This window comes from Urocampus carinirostris, chromosome 14, assembly GCF_059441175.1.
Source record: "Urocampus carinirostris isolate Australia breed hairy pipefish chromosome 14, RoL_Ucar_1.0, whole genome shotgun sequence".
Taxonomy (NCBI): Eukaryota; Metazoa; Chordata; class Actinopteri; order Syngnathiformes; family Syngnathidae; genus Urocampus; species Urocampus carinirostris.
In genome coordinates this window covers 40,700,456-40,720,755 of record NC_142362.1, presented here as the reverse complement: position 1 = coordinate 40,720,755, position 20,300 = coordinate 40,700,456, and the positions used below count along the sequence as shown (strand labels likewise).

Genomic DNA, 20,300 nt, shown 5'->3' with positions numbered 1-20,300 from the left:
CCCTTTGCATTGTACAGACTTCTTGGAACGTTGGAATAAACTTCAACCAAAAAAGATGACTACAGACAAAGTCTATTGGAGTGACGAATCTGGGTGGATGTTTATCACAGTTCCACCTCCAAGAAACATTGAGCCTCTGAAAAAGCACGACTTTCCAGGAGAATTACTTCACATACTGCTGGCAAAACCACATGAAAAGGATAATCCTCCGAATTCTCATCCTAAGAAACGAACCATGGCAACCACAAGCGGACGGCTTATTTACATGTGACATTCCTGATTTAGGACCAGTCTCTTATACATCACTTAGGTGGACAACAATTTTCATTCCAGACATAATGACTACAAGAAGTTTTGGAAGGCTACTATCAATCTAGTGACTTCCCGGACATTCCAGAAGCATTGTGGTCAAATTCAAAGACTGATGTGGGGCTGATGACCACAGCAACCGAGGTCACCATTGAGCCAAAAGGAAATCACCGCCCACAAATTAGACAGTATCGTTTGAAACCTGACCCCAAAGAAGGCATACGGCCAGTTATTCAAGACATGATAACAGCAGGCACCCTAATTGAAGCACCAGGTGCCAGTTGCAACACACCAATCTTTCCAGTTAGGAAAGCGGATTCTAAATCGTGGAGAATGGTGCATGATCTCAGGGCGGTTAACTCAGCAGTAAAACAAAGATCGCCGTGCGTCCCCGACCCGCACTCAATTTTGAACGAATTACAAAATTCACACAAATTCTTCACAGTAATTGATTTAAGCAATGCATTTTTCTCAATACCACTGCATCCCTCAGCCAGGCATTGGTTTGGTTTCACTTTTAAAAACAAAAAATATACCTATACGAGATAACCTCAGGGGTATGCAGAAAGCCCAACTATCTTTTCACAAGAAATTAACAATTGTATCAGTCAACACAAGGAGTCCACTCAAATTCTGATCTATGTGGATGACATTTTGATAGCCAGTCCCACAAAAGAAAACACTTCAGAATCAATTGAATTATGCAAACACCTAGCAAGAACTGGAAACAAAGCTTCATTGGAGAAACTTCAATGGGTTCAAAAGGAAGTAGTTTTCTTGGGACATCTGGTCTCAGCTGAAGGCCGAAAACTTACATCTGACAGGAAGATGGCTGTCCTCCAAGCCCCAAAACCATGTACCAAAAGACAAATGATGGCATTTTTGGGCCTGGTGAATTTCTGCAGACAATGGATCATAGATTATGCGGAAACCACCCAACCACTTCTGGATTTAATCTACACCGAAGATCTACCACTAAATGCCCCTATGAAATGGACAGAGGAAACCGAAGAAGCTTTTATCCAAACAAAACAGAAGCTAACTTCATCAGCAGCCATCGGTTTCCCTAATTATGAGAAACCTTTTGCTCAAACAGTGGATTGCAAAAATGGATTTATGACATCTGTGTTGTTACAGCAATATGGCGGACAACTCCGCCCCGTAGCCTACTACTCAAAGAGATTGGACACAGTAGCCCAAGCCTTGCCACATTGTGTCCAATCAGTTTGTGCAGCAGCAATGGCTATACGTTCATCAGCAGAAGTAGTACTATTTCATCCACTAACTTTATGGGTCAGCCATTCGGTGGACATACTACTCACGCAAACAAAGATGTCATTCTTGTCCCCAGCAAGACACATAGCAATGACGGCTGTCTTATTATCCCAACCTCACTTGACCATCAAAAGGTGTAACACCCTCAATCCAGCAACCCTCTTACCTACAGAAGAAGATGGACAACCGCATAACTGTACAGAAAAGACTGAAGAGGTTTACAAACCTCTCCCAGATCTCAAAGACTCACCACTCGACGAAGGAGACACCATTTTTGTGGATGGATCATCAGGCAAAGACCAGTTTGGACAGAACAACCCAGGTTATGCAGTGGTCAGCCAGACAAAGACTTTAAAATCTGAACCACTGCCCAGCAACTACTCAGCTCAAGCTGCAGAGATAATTGCCCTAGCAGAAGCCTGTAAACTGTTCAAAGATAAACCTGTCACTATCTACACAGATAGCCAGTATGCCTTTTCAACCATCCACACCTTTGCTACCATATGGGCAAGACGAGGAATGAAGACCTCATCCGGCAAACCAGTCCAACATGCAAAACTGCTAACAGAACTGTTGAGAGCAGTACTACTGCCCTCTAAATTAGCAGTGTGCAAATGCAAAGCACATACAACAAACAAAGACCCTGTTTCACTTGGAAATGCAAAAGCTGATGCAGCTGCGAAAAAAGCTGCACTTCGACAATCAGATACTTTCACCCAAAGGAATCAAGAAAATTCGTCTCATATTCCAACACAAATTTTAATAGACATGCAAGACAAGGAAAAGCAACAATGGATGGACATGGGAGTCACAAGAACTCTTGAAGGACTTTTTCAAAAAGACAACAAACCCGTCATTCCCCGCAGTCTGTATCACGCGGTCGCTATTTTATGTCATGGTAAAAGCCACGTCTCAACAGGGGGGATGACATCCGTGGTACGACAAGCATTTATAGTACCGTTAGGATTACAAACCTATTTTAAAAATTTTTGTAGATCTTGTTTGGTTTGTTGCCGACACAACGTCCAAGGTAACATTAGGCCAAAACGAGGGAAGACCCCAGCTGGGACTTACCCTTTTGAAATCGTACATATGGATTACATTGAACTGTCTAAAAGTGGTCCATATAAATACTGTCTTGTGCTTGTTGATTCGTTTTCAAAGTGGGTAGAAATTGTACCGTCAAAATATAACAATGCACTTTCAGTTGCCAAAGCCATTTGTAAACACATCATCCCAGAGCATAGCATTCCAAGAGTGCTCTGGAGTGATAATGGCAGCCATTTTGTCAATGACATTATTGACAACATGGCTACCCATTTGGGTATAACACTCAGATACCACTGTTCCTATCATCCACAGAGTGCAGGGCTTGTTGAAAGAACAAATGGTACAGTTAAACTAAGACTCAAAAAGACAATGGAAGAAACAGGCAAACCATGGCCCGAATGTCTAAGTCTAGTTAAAACATATATGAGAATTACACCAAAAAACACAGGCATCACACCATTTGAGGCTGTGCATGGCAGACCTTTCCACCTTGCAATGTGGGAAGGTCAGCCATTCTCAGAAGAAAAAAAAACAAGCAGATCCAATGACAGATTGGTTATGTAAACTATTTAGAGAGAAACAAGTTGTGTCTGCAAATGATCTGCTGCCTGGTTCTATTCCTTTGTTTCAGGAGACAGTGACTCCTGGCTACCTGGTGCTCGTAAAAGTGATGAAAAGAAAGAGCTGGTCCAGTCCACGTTGGGACGGGCCATATACAGTCCTGCTCACCACGCCGACAGCTATAAAGATAGCTGAAAGAGACACCTGGATTCACCAGAGTCACTGCAAAAAAATCACCGAACTCAAATAAACATGCTTGTCACCATCCTAGGGTGGGGACTCATCCTCACCCTGCTCCTCTTGCCAGCCCAATCGATGCAAGCCAACATCCGCACCAAAATTTGGGGTCCAGAAAGCCAACAAATGACATGTCCTGTCATAAAGCCAATAGAAGGGGAATACACCTGGTCTGGAGGTCTGGTATATCCCTATACTTACTGTGTTCCACAGTCAAATGAGCAAGTTAAATTAATAATGCCACTGTCAGGACTACAAACTCACTGTACCATGTGTGAACCATACCCGCCGCCAGTCACAGGTTATGATTATTTACAATATGGCCACCTACGCACAGGTAGTGAATACAAAGAAGACGAGTGGTATGCAGGAGTGCAGACTGAGGTCTCATTACGAGATAGGACTAAAGCGTATAATGAATACTGGGATATGGTTTTTCTTTACACATACTGGCAAACACGGGAAGAACTACATAATATTTGGACAAAGTCTGAAATAACCCTAGAATTCCGGAAAGTTTTCCTGAACACGACAAAGACACAAACACACCTCAACCTAACAGTGATGCCAGCACAACAAGGTTGTATAGTTATTGCCCTCTGTCCAGACATACTCGGACCTGACCCAAATTTTTATTTCCAAATGTGTGTTTTGGCACCTAAATCCAAACCTCAGGTCACAGGAGGCAATATCAATTTATCATTAAAGGAACGCCATATTATCCCTGAGACAAAGTATCGCGATAACGAAAATAGGGACACGACCTTTGGTCATTTTTGGACGGACCATAACAATGATGAAGATCACACACATCCTTTAGCCGCCAATTTATGGTGGCGCTATGCTAATATGACTGCCTCACATTATGGCGTATCTGGATGTCCTGTATGTTCCATAATGCCTCACAGTGCAGGACAAGCTTACCTGTACGCTACCCCATTAGAACATAGCCAGGGTTTTGGGGTTATTAATGAAACTCAGAACAAACCCACAACTTCAACAGCGATCGGCAGCAGCTTCCGACTGTAAAACAAATGTGCGCGGCACTTACCTTGCGCCAATCGTTCGAGATACTTACTCAAAACTTTTCAACTGTTCGAGATAAAAAGTCTCAGTCCAGAATTCTGCTATAGTAGGAATCTGAATCAATCTCGTAGTCGCGACGACGTGAGCAACACAAAAACTTCCGCCACTCAATAACCCGGAACCGGAGAATGTGGAAGTTGTTGTGTATCGCCCACCTGGACCATACTCAAATTTTTAGGATGAATTTTCTTAACTCTTAACAGACTTAATAACTTATGCGAACAATGTTGTAATTATTGGTGATTTTACTGTTCACATAAACTCCCCATCAAATTCACTTGCAATTGCTTTTAAGTCAGTGATTGATACATTTGGTTTCAATCAAATAGTTGATGTGCCCACTCATAAAGATGGGAACACTCTAGATCTCGTTCTGACAAGTGGCGTAGTACCCTCAAACGTTACAGTGTTACCGTATCCTAATGCCATCTCTGATCATTATCTAGTTAAGTGTGAGGTGCTGTTTAATACTTGATGTGATAAGGAAAATTTAAGCTTTAGCAGTCGCAATATCCGCCCTACAACAGCATTAGCTTTAAAAGGACTATTACCTATGGTAACTGCAGCCTTCCCTTCGTACACTGGGTCTGTTGACTCGCTTACAAACAACTTTAATACGGCTTTGGTTAATGTTCTTGATATTATGGCGCCCCTAAGGCATAAATTTCGACATAAGAAGCATACACCTTGGTTTACAGAAGAAACCAGGTCACTCAAACAAAGTTGCAGAAAACTTGAACGAAAATGGCGTACTACAAAGCTGGAGGTCTTCCGACTGGCCTGGTGTGACAGCTTGCTGAAATATAAAGTAGCTCTTGCCTCAGCTAAAGCATTGTTTTTCTCTAAGATTATTGTTAACATAAGAATAATCCGAAATTTTTGTTTGACACAATGGCGAAACTTACCAGACAACAATTTAACACAACTAGTTCTACTTATTCTGCTAATGACATTCTGGATTTTTTAAATAGAAAGATTCAACTAATCAGGAATGACATTTCCAAAGAACGCACGGTAACCTCCTCCTATCTCAAAGATGTGGAGGTGTTTGGTAAGGACCGTGTCGGCGGTTGTTCAGAAACATTCTCCAGTTTCAATGATTTGTCCCTTGATAGTCTAACACAGATGGTCAGTAGGGCCAAACAAACTACTTGCCTGCTTGGGATCTTAGGAGCATCAGTTTTAAATATTATTAATATATCGTTATCCTCGGGTATTGTTCCTGTATCCTTCAAGTCTACCGTCATTAAACCCACACTTGAGCGACCTAACCTTGACCCAGAAAGCCTAGGTAATTATAGGCTAGTGTCAAATCTGCCATTTTTTGCAAAATTACTTGAAAAGGTCACTGCACAACAGTTAAATGACCTCATGTCAGAAAATAACCTTTTTGAAACTGTCCAGTCAGCATTTAGGACAAATCACTCTACTGAGACAGCCCTGGCTAAAGTAACCAATGATCTCCTTTTAGCAATAGATTCCGGCGCCTCATCAATGTTACTGCTGCTGGATCTCAGTGCTGCTTTTGATACTGCCGACCGCAACATATGACTTGTTCGTCTGGAATGCATTGGTATCTAAGGAACTGTACTCTCATGGTTTAGGTCCTACCTGTCAGACAGGATGCAATGTGTTGACTATGGCAATCTGACCTCTAAACAATCTAATGTCCCCTGTGGTGTTCCTCAAGGCTCTGTACTTGTGCCCCATTTTTTTAGTATTTATATGATCCCGCTTGGTGACATTATCCGCAAGTATAATATTAGTTTCCGTTGCTATGCAGATGACACTCAACTGTATGTGCCACTGGAGACAACTGGACAGTTAAGTTGTAGAAATCTGGAGGCTTGCCTTACTGAGATTCAAAGATGGATGTCACTTAATTTTTTGCGCCTTAACCCAGAAAAAACGGAATTGTTTATTATTGGTCCAGCTCTCTGTCGTAAGTTGTTTTCAAACACTACCCTGAACCTAGACAAATGTAATATCACCCATAGTGACTCGGTCAAAAATCTATGTGTTATATTTAATCTTAATCTGTCGTTTCAGTCACACGTGAAAAATATTACTAGAATAGCTTTCTACCACCTCCGTAATATCGCGAAGATTCGTTCAATGCTGTCCCAATCAGATGCAGAGGTTTTACTTCATGCGTTTATTTCTTCTTGGCTTGATTACTGTAATGTATTGCTTTCTGGTCTCCCGGTGTCTAGCATCAAAAGTTTGCAGCTGGTTCAGAATGCAGCAGCTAGTCTTTTGACTAAGACCAAAAAGTTTGAGCACATTACTCCTGTATTGGCCAACTTGCACTGGCTCCCAGTCCACTTAAGATGTGACTTTAAGGTTCTCTTATTAACATATAAATGTTTGCATGGACTTGCACCCGCCTATCTCTCTGATTTGATTTCCCCCTATGTTCCTGCGCTCGGAAAATGCCGGTCTACTTGTGACTCCGAGAGCCAAGAAGTCTGCAGGCTTGAGAGTGTTCTCCATCCGGGCCCTGGCGCTATGGAATGCCCTGCCTCCGGAGATAAGATCTGCAACCTCAAGTTTTTAAATCAAGGCTTAAGACACACTTCTATTCCAAAGCTTATGATTGATGCCCACCTCATATTCGGTATTGTCCTGTCTTTTTCCGACTGCCTGCCTGGTGGTGATACAAAGGAGAAAGACGATTTGAGATGAGTCAGCGGACCAGCGTCTGACCTGAAGCATGTGAACGCCTGCATGGACCAGCTGGCAGTGATGGGAAGCTGCATCGTGGCCGTCATAGACTTTGTGGACTAGTTAACTGCTGTCATGCACTTTCCAGACAAACTTTCAACATGTTACATAGTGTTTGCTATGTTTTTGTACTGTAATGCTAAATGTAATTGATCCTGGTCATCCTGAAAGGGAGATACCACTTGTGAGGTCCCTTCTCAAGGTTTTTGTTTTTCCTCAGGCTGAGGTTTTTGAGTTGTTCCTTGCCCGCGTTTTGGTTTAAGATCAGGTAATTGTGTCATTATAATCCTGTGCAGTCCTTTGAGACATTTTTGTGATTAAAGGCTATATAAATAAATTTGACTTGACTTGAGTTGGTGTAACCCTGGGTACAAAGATTTTCATCTGATGCAGGGACGTCGAATTTTTGGCCTAGTGTGTGACGTTATCCAGTCCGCTGTTGCTAAACTACAAACACAGCACCCCGAGGCCATCCTGTTAATCTGTTAATAATCAACGCAAGGATACTGCTGGAAGTGTGAATTTCCCCATGGTGACGAATAAAGTATCTATCTATCTATCTATCTACTTCGACTACTTAAGAATGGAGCCAACCAAAAAGCCAAGGACTTCACCAGTTTGGGAGCATTTTGAACAGATATCTCCCAACAAGGTATGAACAGACATGTCCTATCGTCCTTCCAATTTGGTTTTTGAGTTTCTTCCAATGTACCAAGCATACTAAGCAATGTTCTGTTGAAGCACTCGGCTGGATTTGCCTGAGGATGGTAAATTGCTCCTCCATGATCTGCTACCTTTTTCGTGGTGGAGGAGTTTGTGTGTCCCAATGATCCTAGGAGCTATGTTGTCGGGGGCTAAGCCGCTGGTAGGGTCACCCATGGAAAACAGGTTCTAGGTGAGTGGCGAGACAAAACACAAATCAGAAGACTCCTATGAAGAATAAAAACTTTGGTCCGCAATTTCCCTCGACCGGACCCTCGTTACCGGAGCCCCCCCTCTGGAGCCAGGCCTGGAGGTAGGGTCCGCTGGCGAGCGTCTGATGGCCAGACTTTTGCTCACGGGGTCCAGCCGGGCACAGCCCGAAGGGACAACTTGGGACCCTCTTCCCAAGGGCTCACCACGTGTCGGAGGGGCCAAATGGGTCGGGTGCGCAGAGAGCTGGGTAGCGACGATCCCCTGCTACAGAAACTGGCTTTTGGGACATGGAATGTTACCTCTCTGGCAGAGGAAGGAGCCCGAGTTGGTGTGTGAGGTTAAGAAATTCCGACTAGATATAGTCGGACTCACCTCCACGAACGGCTTGGGCTCTGTTACTAGTCCTCTCGAGAGGGGTTGGACTCTCTTCCACTCTGGAGCTGCCCGTGGTGAGAGGCGCAGAGCCAGTGTGGGCATATTAGTTGCTCCACGGCTCAGCGCCTGTACGTTGGGTTTCACCCCGGTAGACGAGAGGGTAGCCTCCATTGTCGAAGCGGCTGATCGGAGCTGTGGCCGTAGGGTAGTCGGTGCCTGCCGCGGCGGCAACCCCCCGGACCCGTTGGTGGTCACAGGCGGTGAGGGATGCCGTCAAGCTAAAGAAAGAGTCTTATTGGGCCTTCCTGGCCTGTAGGACTCTGGAAGCAGCTGGCAGGTATCGGCTGGCCAAGCGGAATGCGGCTTCGGCGGTTGCCGAGGCAAAAACTCGGGCATGGGAGGAGTTTGGTGAGGCCATAGAAGCCAACTTCCGAACGGCTTCCAGGAAATTCTGGTCCACCATTCGGCGTCTTAGGGGGGGAAGTGGTGCGCCATCGACACTGTGTATAGTGCCGATGGGGCGCTGCTGACCTCGACCCAGGACGTTGTGAATCAGTGGGCGGAGTACTTCGAAGACCTCCTCAATCCCACCGACACGTCTTACTCTGGGGAAGCAGAGCAGGAGGACTCTGAGTTGGGCTCTCACATCTCTGGGGTTGAAGTCACCGAGGTGGTCAAAAAGCTCCTCTGTGCCTGGGACCCGGGGGTCGATAAGATCCGCCCGGAGTTCATTAAGGCTTATGATGTTGTGGGCGTGTCATGGTTGACACACCTCTGCAACATTGCGTGGACATCGGAGACAGTGCCTCTGGTGTGGCAGACTGGGGTGGTGGTTCCTCTCTTTAAGAACGGGGACCGGAGAGTGTGTTCCAACTACAGGGGAATCACACTTCTCAGCCTACCTAGTAAGGTCTATTCAGGGCTACTGGAGAGGAGGGTCCCCCAGGAGGTCGAATCTCGGATTCAGGAGGAATAGTGTTGTTTTCGTCCTGGCCGTGGAACACTGGACCAGCTCTACACACTCTGCAGGGTTCTTGAGGGTTTATGGTTTGTTTGCCTGTCCAGTCTACATGTGTTTTGTGGACTTGGAGAAGGCATTCGACCGTGTTCCTTGGGAGGCCCTGTGGGGGGTGCTTCAGGAGTATGGGGTACCGCACAGTCTTATCCAGGCTTTGGGGTCCCTGTATGTCCGGTGTCAGATTCTGGTCCGCATTGCCGGCAGTGTGTCGGATTTGTTCCCGGTGAAGGTTGGACTCTGCCAGGGCTGCCCCCTGTCACAGATTCTGTTCATAACCTTTATGGACAGAATTTCTATGCGCAGCCTTGGTGGGGATGGAGCCCGGTTTGGGGGCCTCAGCATTGCGTCACTCCTTTTTGCAGATGACGTGGTGCTGTTGGCTTCCTCAGATCTTCAGCTCTCGCTGAAGCAATTCACAGCCGAGTGTGAAGCGGCCGGGACGAGGATCAGCACCTCTTAGTCCGAGACCATGGTACTCAGCTGGAACAGGGTGGCATGCTCCCTCCGGGTTGAGGATGAGATCTTGCCCCAAGTGGAGGAGTTCAAGTATCTTGGTGTCTTGTTCACGAGTGAGGGTAGGATGGAACGGCAGATCGACAGATAGGTTGGTGCAGCGTCTGCCGTCATTCGGACCCTGTACCTGTCCGTCGTGGTGAAGAGGGAGCTGAGCCGAAAGGCAAAGGATGGATGGATGGTAAATTGTAGTTTTCGTTGTATCCCACAGAAGCTTTGAAACTTCCTGAACAATTCATTCTCAAATTCCCTTCCATGACCATGGTGAAATCTTTCAGCAGTTTTACCAGGTGTATTTGGTGTAGAGTACTCCAGTGCAAATCTTGTAAAGTGGTCAATTACTGCATTACCAGGATGTGCTTTACCCGTCCTTTGCTTGTGTTCAGGTGTAAATTGTCAATAGAGATGAGTTCAAACTGTTCTGAAGTTTTATTATTTTGAATTGGAGTTCCGAAAATCACGTTTCGAAAACTGTTGTGTGCTCTACCGCATAGCCTATTATGCTGAAAATGAACTGACATTTTTCATTTTATTTTAATTGCCTTTCAAGATGACACTCAAGTTTTTGGTGTTAGATTTTATCAAATAAATTTCCCCCAAAAATGAGACTTATACTCCGGGTGCGACTTATATGTGTTTATTGTTTCTTAATCATGCATTTTTTGGCTGTTGGCCGTATAATCCGTAAAATACAGTTTTCAAGACACGTTAAAATAAATGCATAAATAATTCGACACACATGACAGAGTTGATATGCTTTCTCATTGCTTCTTCTAGTGACATTTCCGTCCTACTTGATTGACAAGCTTCTGGACTGTGGTCAACATTTCCTCCTAGGATTTTACTGTCTTTACGGATCTATCATCTGCAATAATTTTGAATGAGCTGTAGAACTCTCTGAGTTTGACAGAGTCGTGCATGGCCCAGTAGAGGGCTGAGTTGCGGGTTGCCAATGAACACTAGAGAGACAGAAAAGGTTGTGTTTCGGTTATAGATCAGAATGAGGTTGTGTTTAAGTGGAAGCACTTTCCACTCAAAACGACTCAAAACCTTTCATTCTCAATAAAAAAATAAAACAAAAACACACATAGAAAAACACAAATACACACCATACGTATCTTTTCTTTTGGACAGAGAAAATGGGAAATCCTTCTTTGACACATAAATAAATTCACCACAAGAGTCACTGCCATTCCCATGATGAGAAACGTGACCACTGTTGGCTTCCATGCAGTATCTGCTTTAGTGTCTAATGTGAGAGAAAGATTTAGTGTTATTTGTTTTTGTCATACCACCAGAATCCGAAGATATTATAATTGTGAACAAAAAAATCATGGTGCCATAGTTTCCACAGTTGATATTCCACCTGAGGATAATATGAGGATACTTTTTTTTTGTGGGACCACTTTTAAAAAAGAAAGTACAAATAAAACAAAAAAACACAAATGCAGAAGGGCAGATCTGTCACTTGATCACCAACTGGCGGGGAGATGGCTCCAAATACACTCGCTCAGCGTGGCTTAACCAAACGTGTTCTAAAGCAGTGTTATTCAACTGGTGGGTTGGGATACAAAAGTGGGTGATTGACCCGTTTTCAATGGCTCACAAGCTTTTAATTTGGCAAAATAATGCTAAGAAGAAAAAAAAAACGAGTGTGAATTATAATAATTAACAGTAGACGATGATAGTGCCCTGCACAATTTACTCTTCTTGTTTAGTCAATTTACGCGATTGAGAGGAACCAAATCTCATTTAATATTGATTTTATTCGTTTTATTTTGTTTGTCGGCCCTTTTTAATGGGTCCCCAGAAAGGAACGTATAAGGGGAAGGAAAAGTGAAAAAAAGTGACAAAACAATCAAGTTACTGATAACTTGTTAGGCATGTAACAATAAAACATGTACTAAAACCTGAGATATTCTAGTTGGTCACATTGCACTGCTATTATTTGGAACATAATTTTATATGCGAGTATACATGGTACTTGGGCAGCACGGCGGCGCAGTGGTTAGCGCGTGTGAGACACAGTTCTGAGGTCGTGAGATCAAACCTCCTGTGTGGAGTTTGCATGTTCTCCCCGTGCTTGCGTGGGTTTCCTCCAGGCACTCTGGTTTCCGCCCACATTCTAAAAACATGCATGTGAGGTTAATTGGCCAGTCCTAATTGTCCCTAGGTGTGAATGAGCGAGCGAATTGTCTGTCTCTGTGTGCCCTGTGACTGGCTGGCAACCAGTTCAGGGTGTCCCCTGCCCACTGCCCGGAGATAGCTCCAGCGCCCCGCGACCCTACTGAGGATAAGCGGTGCAGATAATGGATGGATGGATGGATGGATATACATGGTACTTGAAGTAATTTTAGTTTTGCTGTTCATTTTCTTTTTTTACAGAAAAAGGAAATCCATTCCATCTCTTTCCTTTAAACAGCACAATCCTTTAATTGGTATATTTTAGAAGTGGATTTATTTTCTGGATTTGGGTAGCAGCTTGTTAACAGGAAGGAATATTGGATCCTCAAGTTAGATGGAGGACCACTCTTGTAAAAGACTGTTGGGAATTTTCATGCAGGAGAAGAAAGCAGAGAACCATTAACATATGTGCGCATATGGGCCATTGGCCGAGATTTCCACGTTAGGTTATAGAAGTATTCAAACCTGGATAAAAAGTGAAAACAAAATGATATGTCTGGGAAAAAAACTTACCACTGGTAGTGCTCTCACAAACTGTCTTGCTAGAGTTGCTGGGCCTAGTGTTCTCTTTTGCAACAATTTTAACCTGGAAACAATACTTTGTCCAAGGTTTCAGGTAATTGACAAGTGATTTGTTTTGCTGTGAACTGATGCTTTCTGCCTGCAATCAATAAAGAAGCACAATTTACATCAAATGTTAAATGAAGACCTGAAACATGATTCAAAAAAGACAATTACTCAAAAGAGATTGAGAAGGAAAGTTCGGCTCTGTTAGGCTATGTTCACACAATGCTTAGATCCATTTTTTTTTATTTTGTGAAATCCAATGTTTTTATTGAGATGATACACATTACCAATAAATGCAACTAGCAAGCGATTTGATTTTCCCGTGTGAACGCACCACAATTGCCACGCATGCACACAAGAGAACATGTGACGTCACACGCATTGTCAAGTCAAGTCACATTTATTTGTATAGCCCTTAATCACAAAAAGGTCTCAAAGGACTGCACAGGATTACAATTACACAATCGCCTGATCTTAAACCGAAATACGGGCAAGGAAAAACTCAAAACCTCAGCGGAGTGAGGAAAAAAGAAACTTTGAGAAGGGGCCTCACAAAGTGGTAATCCCACTTCCAGGATGACCAGGGTGGAATAGATTTAGCATTGGGTAACAGTACACAAACATAGTAAACATCAATAAAAAAGAACACGCGGTAACACGTTGAAATTGCACTCATGTTTGCAGAAGTATTCATGCATGTCTATCTACCCTGGTCACCCCTCTCGAGGGATATGACCAGGGCAGATGTTAACAGCGAAGCGTTGTCATCCCCAAATAATAATTAAATCCAAAACCTCGCTTTCCCTCATGAAATGCTGTCTGTGTGGTAGAATTTAAATGCAAATATTGTCAACTATCAGTAGAGGATACTATCGCTTTAAAAATAAGCGACATGTTGTAAATTTGTGATGCAATGTTGGCTGTTCCAAGAGTTACAAATAAACAAGTGTTCATCCTCCATTTGTGTTTTTCTTAATGACACTACGTGTTTTCATCCGCTTGGTTATTGAATCCTCTGCTTCCTCTTGCCTGGTTGAAGGCAGAATAGTGACGTCTGCTGCCAAATGGTAACGGACAGGTCGTATGAATGCGTCTTGACAGTTCACACAGCAGTCACATTCCATAAGATCATATATGTATCGGCTTTAAGACCACATATGAAAGTGGGCTGGGTCTTGTGTGAAAAAAGCGGTTATGTGCCGTTACGTACTTTAACGAATTGAATACAGGTTTCATCTGTACAAAAAAAAAACCTGCAGTGTAAAACCTAGCCTTAGTCATTCGGTTTGCGGCACTAATGTGTGAGTTGCAGCTAACAGCAACTCCTATTGAATGTGTTCTAAGGCTTGTTATGTGTTTATGAAATCAGCGATGACACCAAAGTGTCGACTGTGTGCATCCTAGGGACATTACAGGTCATTTGAACAATATTAATCAAATCCCTTATTCTTTTACCCTTAATAAAAGACTCAAATTGCATTTTAAAACAAAACGAAAAACGCCAACAGATAGGAAACCAAGTTAAACTGTTTGAGCTGAATGTTTGTAGTATGGGGATCTAATGTTTGAGTTCTGTGGAAAAAAATGTCATAAGTTTATCGACCTCACCTTTTCATTCTGGCCGTCTTTCCAATAGGTGATGTTGTAGGTGGCAGTGAAATAGACCGTCCTTAGGTCTGAGATAGCAAATGCTGGGTCTTTAATAAAAATTTCAATCGCCGTCCCATGTTCAAGGAGTGACACATAAGGTGACCCTATAAGAGCTAAAAAAAAATAATAAAAAAAAAATAGTTATTTCATGACACTAAATTGGATAAATGCAGGGATTTATCCCTGCATCGGACACCCTGAGTATTTGGTAAGTTGTTGCGTATTTTGGTCTTGTAATGTCACTGGGTCACTAAATGTAATTACCCTGGTGAGCAAAAGGGAGTACCACAGCAGTTGGATTTGTTTTTAAACAGAAGATAAAACTCACTGGAAAATCAGCATCTGAAGTTTGCTCCATATTCTGTGTGGTTCAGTAGTTTGACAATAAGATAAGGAATTCATCAAAAACCGCACACTTGTAATTGGTTGGAAACAATTAAAGCCTTTTATGCATTTTAAATTCCACTTTAACACAAAAAGTCAACCAAAATTTATATTCTTTAATATTTACAGTTAAAGAAAAGTAATAAATGGAAATTAGGGAAATAAATCAAGCTTAAATGTGAATTGTGTAAGCGCAATTAGGGGATTGTGAGCCCAACATGCAGAAAATCATTTGATACCGCGTTTGCACCAACAAGGAGAGAAAAAAAGGTCATGTGATTTTTTTTCCAAACCCCAAAAATGTGTTTTGTTTCTTTATGGCTCTTGTGGATCATGTGCTCAAAGTGCCCCAGGGCACAGTTTCTAAAAATAAAATGCTCTCATGTCCTGAGAGTGCTGTCTCTGAGGTGTTTTGGGTCCAGGGCCCTGGAACATTTGAAAAGGGGGTTTCACCTGACTGGATCAGCTTCGGAGCCCAACTGGGACGTGTTGGCCGACTGAGATCCATAGAGGAGTCACTAGGTAGAGTAAGAATAAAAAATTTGGAAAAGTAGTGAAGATGAAAAAAAAAAACATGGTCTCGTTGGGGTGCACTGGAGGTCACGAGAGGTGAACTGGCCGGTAGCCATTACTTTTAAATGAGCTGTATGCAATCATTGGGTATTACACTCAACTTCTTATCTCACGCTAAGTGTGTAGTAAAACTCCCTTAGCCTAAGCAAATAATATCGTTTTACACAAAAAGCAAGCATTATGCAATCAGAAGTATAAAGGTAATGCAGTAATAATGATTTCAAAGTCTTGGTAATTATGCTTTTGATTACTCTTCAAACAATTCGATTATTTAAGACTTTATTGCATACTTCTTGGTGAAGTTTCACCTCCAACAGCTTAACAAAAAAAAAATCTACATTCCTATTGTGCGTTCATTTGCCAGTGCTGGGTCGTTGGACAAACAAGGTCAATCCATCCACCCATTTTCAGCACCACTTACCCTCAGTAGGGTTGTGGGGGGAGCCAATCCCAGCTGACTTCGGGCAGTTGGAGGGGGGCCAGTTCAGGAACTGGTTGGCAGCCAGTCACAAGGCGCAAAGCGAAATACAACCAGTCACACGCTTATTCATACCAAGGGGCAATTTAGATTCACCTGCATGCATGTCTTTGGAAAGTGGGAAGAAACCGCAGTGCCCAGAAAAAAAAACACACAGGCACAGGGCAAACATGCAAACTCCGCAGAGGGAGGCCGGTAGCTGGATTTTAACCTGGGACCTCTGAACTGTGGGTCCGACGTACAAAACAATTAGCCGCCGTGCCACCCGAGACGTCCACCTTGGAAATTGAACAAAAGGGATAGTTGTCAGTCTGTGATAATCCTTGAGGCCCTATGGCAGAAATATTCCGACCTTCAACTGATTCATTGTTATCTTTTTGTTGTTTGGACAGTAGGGGAGTCAGACAAGGGTCTCTGGGGCGGGAACAGTTGGGCGAGACTTGAAAGGCCTCTACCGGCAAATTTGTAGTTGTATGAAACCTTAGGTCTGGTTTAGGCTCAGAGGGGTAGGCAGTACTTGAAGAGGCATAAGGCAGGTTCTGTGTTGGGCGCCGGACACCATGCTAATTAGTAAAGGAAGCAGGGAATCCATCATCCAGTGTATCCTACAACAGTTACCAGAGAATCTACCAGGAGCTTTATTGAATGAATGAATGAAAACTTTATTTCGAACATAAAAATAAAAACAGGACAAAAACAATGAGTCAACAACGAAATAATGTCACACAACATGTTTGAAAAGGGGTAGTCAGAAGCAGATGCTTATTTTTCCTACCCCTTTATCTTCCCTATTAAATACATTTTATAGATAGCTTGTGTCCAATACAACAAAATCTCATGGATATACTTATTACATAGGTCAGATATCAATAATTATAATAGTTACAATAATCACATATTTTATGCACTAATCTTCGCAATACCCATCCCTCAACGTCATAATGCGCATAATGTCACTGCGGCACCAGTGATAATATCAATAAAAATAAACACAATACTTATAACAGTTCTGATGTGATAATAGCACAATAACAACAAGTTAGCCATAGTTTGAAGTGCAGTATTTCCAGTCTCCCTCATATCCCATTTTCTTCATCTCTGTATTTCGCCAGTAATGCTTTTTTGTATTTAAATTTGAACACATGGATATTTGGACATTGTTTGATTTCATTTTGCAAATTATTCCAAAGTCTGACTCCACACACAGACACACACATACTTCTCCTGGTGGTTCTCACCTTTGGGATTTTGAATTCACCACAGCCCCTCAAGTTATAATTTCCCTTTCCGAGTGAATAATCTTTGTATGTTTTCTGGCACTATGTTTTTGTTGACCTTAAATAACAGTTGTGAAGTGAAAAATTTTATTAAATCATCCAATTTCAATAAATTGGACTGCATGAATAAAATATTGGTATGATCCCGATATCCTACCCTGTGTATGGTTCTTATTGCACGTTTTTGAAGGATAAAAAGGGGCTGTAGTGAACTTTTGTAATTATTGCCCCAGACTTCTGCACCATATGTTAAATATGGCAGAACCAGAGAACAATATAATAAATACAATGCATTATAATGTAAAAGAACTTTGGTTTTATTAATTATTGAAATGCTTTTAGATACCTTTGTTTGTATGTGTCTGATGTGTGTTTTCCAACTTAATTTATTGTCTATTATGACCCCTAAAAACTTAATTTCTGATACAATGTCTATTGTGACACCATCCGTTTTTACTTCTAAATCTTGATTTACCTTACGATTACCAAAGAATATTACTTTGGTTTTATTTAAATTTAAAGATAATTTATTTATATCCATCCATACTTTTAGGTTAATTAGTTCACGATTAATACAGGTTACCAAATCCATATAGTTATCATTTGAATAGAAAATGTTAGTGTCGTCTGCAAATACTACTACAAAACTCAATTCCAATGAAGTTGGGAAAGTGTGTTAATTGCAAATAAAAATTGATCCAAGTAAATTGCAAATTCTTTTCAACCCATATTTAAATGAATGCACAGCAAAGACAACATATTTATTGTCTTCACTCATAAACTTTATTGTTTTGGGAGAAAATCATCAACTCTGTAATTTGATGACAGCAACACGTGCCAAAATAGTTGGGACAGGTGTCAATAACTACTCAGAAAGTGGATGAATGGAAATCAACCAACTATTTGCAGGTGAACAGATGAATTAGGAACAGGTGAGAGTTGTTACTGGGTATAAAAAAGGGAGACCCGAACAAGCTAAGTCATTCACATGCAAGGATGGGGCGAGGTTCACCTCTTTGTGAACAACTGCGTGAGCAAATTGTTGAACAGTTTAAAAACAACATTCCTCAAAGTACAATTGCAAGGAATTTAGGGATATCATCATCTACAGTCCATAATATTGTGAAAAGGTTCAGGGAATCTGGAGAAATCACTGTGCGTAAACGGCATGGCCGTAAACCATTATTGAATGCCCGTGACCTCCGAGCCCTCAAGCGGCACTGCATTAAGAACCGACATCAATGTGTAAAGGACATCACCACATGGGCTCAGGAACACTTTGGAAAACCACTGTCAGTCAATACAGTTCGACGCTATATCCGTAAGTGTGGGTTAAAACTTTATGTTGCAAAGCGTAAGCCATTCATCAACAACATCCAGAAACGCCGCAGGGTTCTCTGGGCCCGAGCCCATCTAAAATGGACTGATACAAAGTGGAAAAGTGTTCTGTGGTCTGATGAGTCAGTTTTCCAAATTGTGTTTGGAAATTGTGGACGTCGTGTCCTCCGGTCCAAAGAAGAACAGAACCACCCAGACTGTTATGCACGCAAAGTGCAAAAGCCAGCATCTGTGATGGTATGGGGGTGCATGAGTGGCCAAGGAATGGGTAACCTGCACATCTGTGAAGGCACCATTAATGCAGAAAAGTACATTCAGGTTTTGGAACAAAGTATGTTGCCATCCAAACAGAATCTTTACCATGGGCGCCCTTGCTTCTTCCAGCAGGATAATGCCAAGCCACACACTGCACGTCTCACGACAGCGTGGCTTCGTAGTAAGAGGGTGCGGGTGCTTGACTGGCCTGCCTGCAGTCCTGACCTGTCTCCCATTGAAAATGTGTGGCGCATTATAAAGCGCAGAATAAGACAAAGGAGACCCCGGACTGTTGAACAGCTGAAGCTGTACATAAAGCAAGAATGGGAAAGGATTCCACTATCAACGATTCAACAACTAGTCTCCTCACTTCCTAAACGTTTATTGAGTGTTATTAAAAGGAAAGGTGATGTAACACAATGGTGAAGAAGCCCCTTTCCCAACTACTTTGGCACTTGTTGCAATTATAAAATTCTAAGTTTATCATTATTTGCTTATGGAAATAAAGTTTATGAGTTTGAACATGGATAATCTTGTCTTTGTGGTGTATTCATTTAAATATGGGTTAGAAAAGGTTTGCAAGTCATTCTATTCTAATTTTACTGACATTTTAAACTTTTTCCCAACTTCAATGGAATTGACTTTTGTATTTTCAATAGTTTTGAAACATTAAAAATATCGTTAATATATAAATTAAATAGCTTTGGTCCCAGGATAGAACCCTGTGGTACTCCACAACAGATGTCCAAATATTCAGATGAAAACTCTCCCATTTTTACATATTGCTTCCTCCCCGTCAAATAACTTGGAATCCATTTCAAACCCTGATGCCATATCTTTCCAGTTTTTTTATTAGTATATTATGATTAATGGTATCAAATGCTTTTTTTAAGTCAATAAATACCCCGACTGCGTATCTCTTCTTTTCTATACTGTGGGTGATTTCTTCTACTGCATCAATAATTGCCATTGTTGCTGATCTGTTTGCTCTAAAACCATATTGACTTTCATTAATCAATTAATGTTTATCTACAAATTGTTTTAGTCTATTATTGTAAAGTCTCTCTAATATTTTAGAGAACTGAGGAAGCAGAGATACCGGTCTATAGTTTGTAAAAATGTGCTTGTTCCCATTTTTGTATATTGGTATAACTTTTGCTATTTTCATTTGATTTGGAAATGTGCCTGTTAGAAATGATAGATTACAGATGTAGGTCAATGGTTTCACAATGCTGTCTATAATTTGCTTAATTAGTACCATATCGATGTCAAAACAATCCATAGACGTTTTGTTTTTACAGTTGTTAACCACGTCTAAGATTTCTGATTCCGTAACCCCAGATAAAAACATGGTCTTGGAGTTCCTTTTTATTAGTGACTCAAATTGTTTACCACTGCACTCTGGGATATTTGCAGCGAGCTCTGGTCCAACATTTACAAAATAACTATTGAAATTCTCCACAACTTGATTTAAATTATAATTTTCACTGTTCTTATCAATAAAATAGTTTGGATATGCATTGCTTACATT

At 41.8% G+C, this 20,300-nt stretch overlaps 1 protein-coding gene across 1 annotated transcript in view; it reads right to left on the bottom strand.

Moving 5' to 3' along the window:
• Nucleotides 1-10,684: 10,684 nt before the first annotated feature.
• LOC148353434 (interleukin-10 receptor subunit beta-like) overlaps nucleotides 10,685-20,300 on the bottom strand; it is a 44,924-nt gene continuing 35,308 nt past the window's right edge. Inside the window, exons 4-7 of the mRNA XM_088352190.1 lie at nucleotides 14,423-14,577; nucleotides 12,761-12,908; nucleotides 11,173-11,312; nucleotides 10,685-11,022 (exon numbers count right to left, since the gene is read on the bottom strand). Of these exons, the coding sequence (XP_088208316.1) occupies nucleotides 10,897-11,022; nucleotides 11,173-11,312; nucleotides 12,761-12,908; nucleotides 14,423-14,577 (569 nt within the window). The 3' untranslated portion in view covers nucleotides 10,685-10,896. The remainder of the gene's footprint in view (nucleotides 11,023-11,172; nucleotides 11,313-12,760; nucleotides 12,909-14,422; nucleotides 14,578-20,300) is intronic.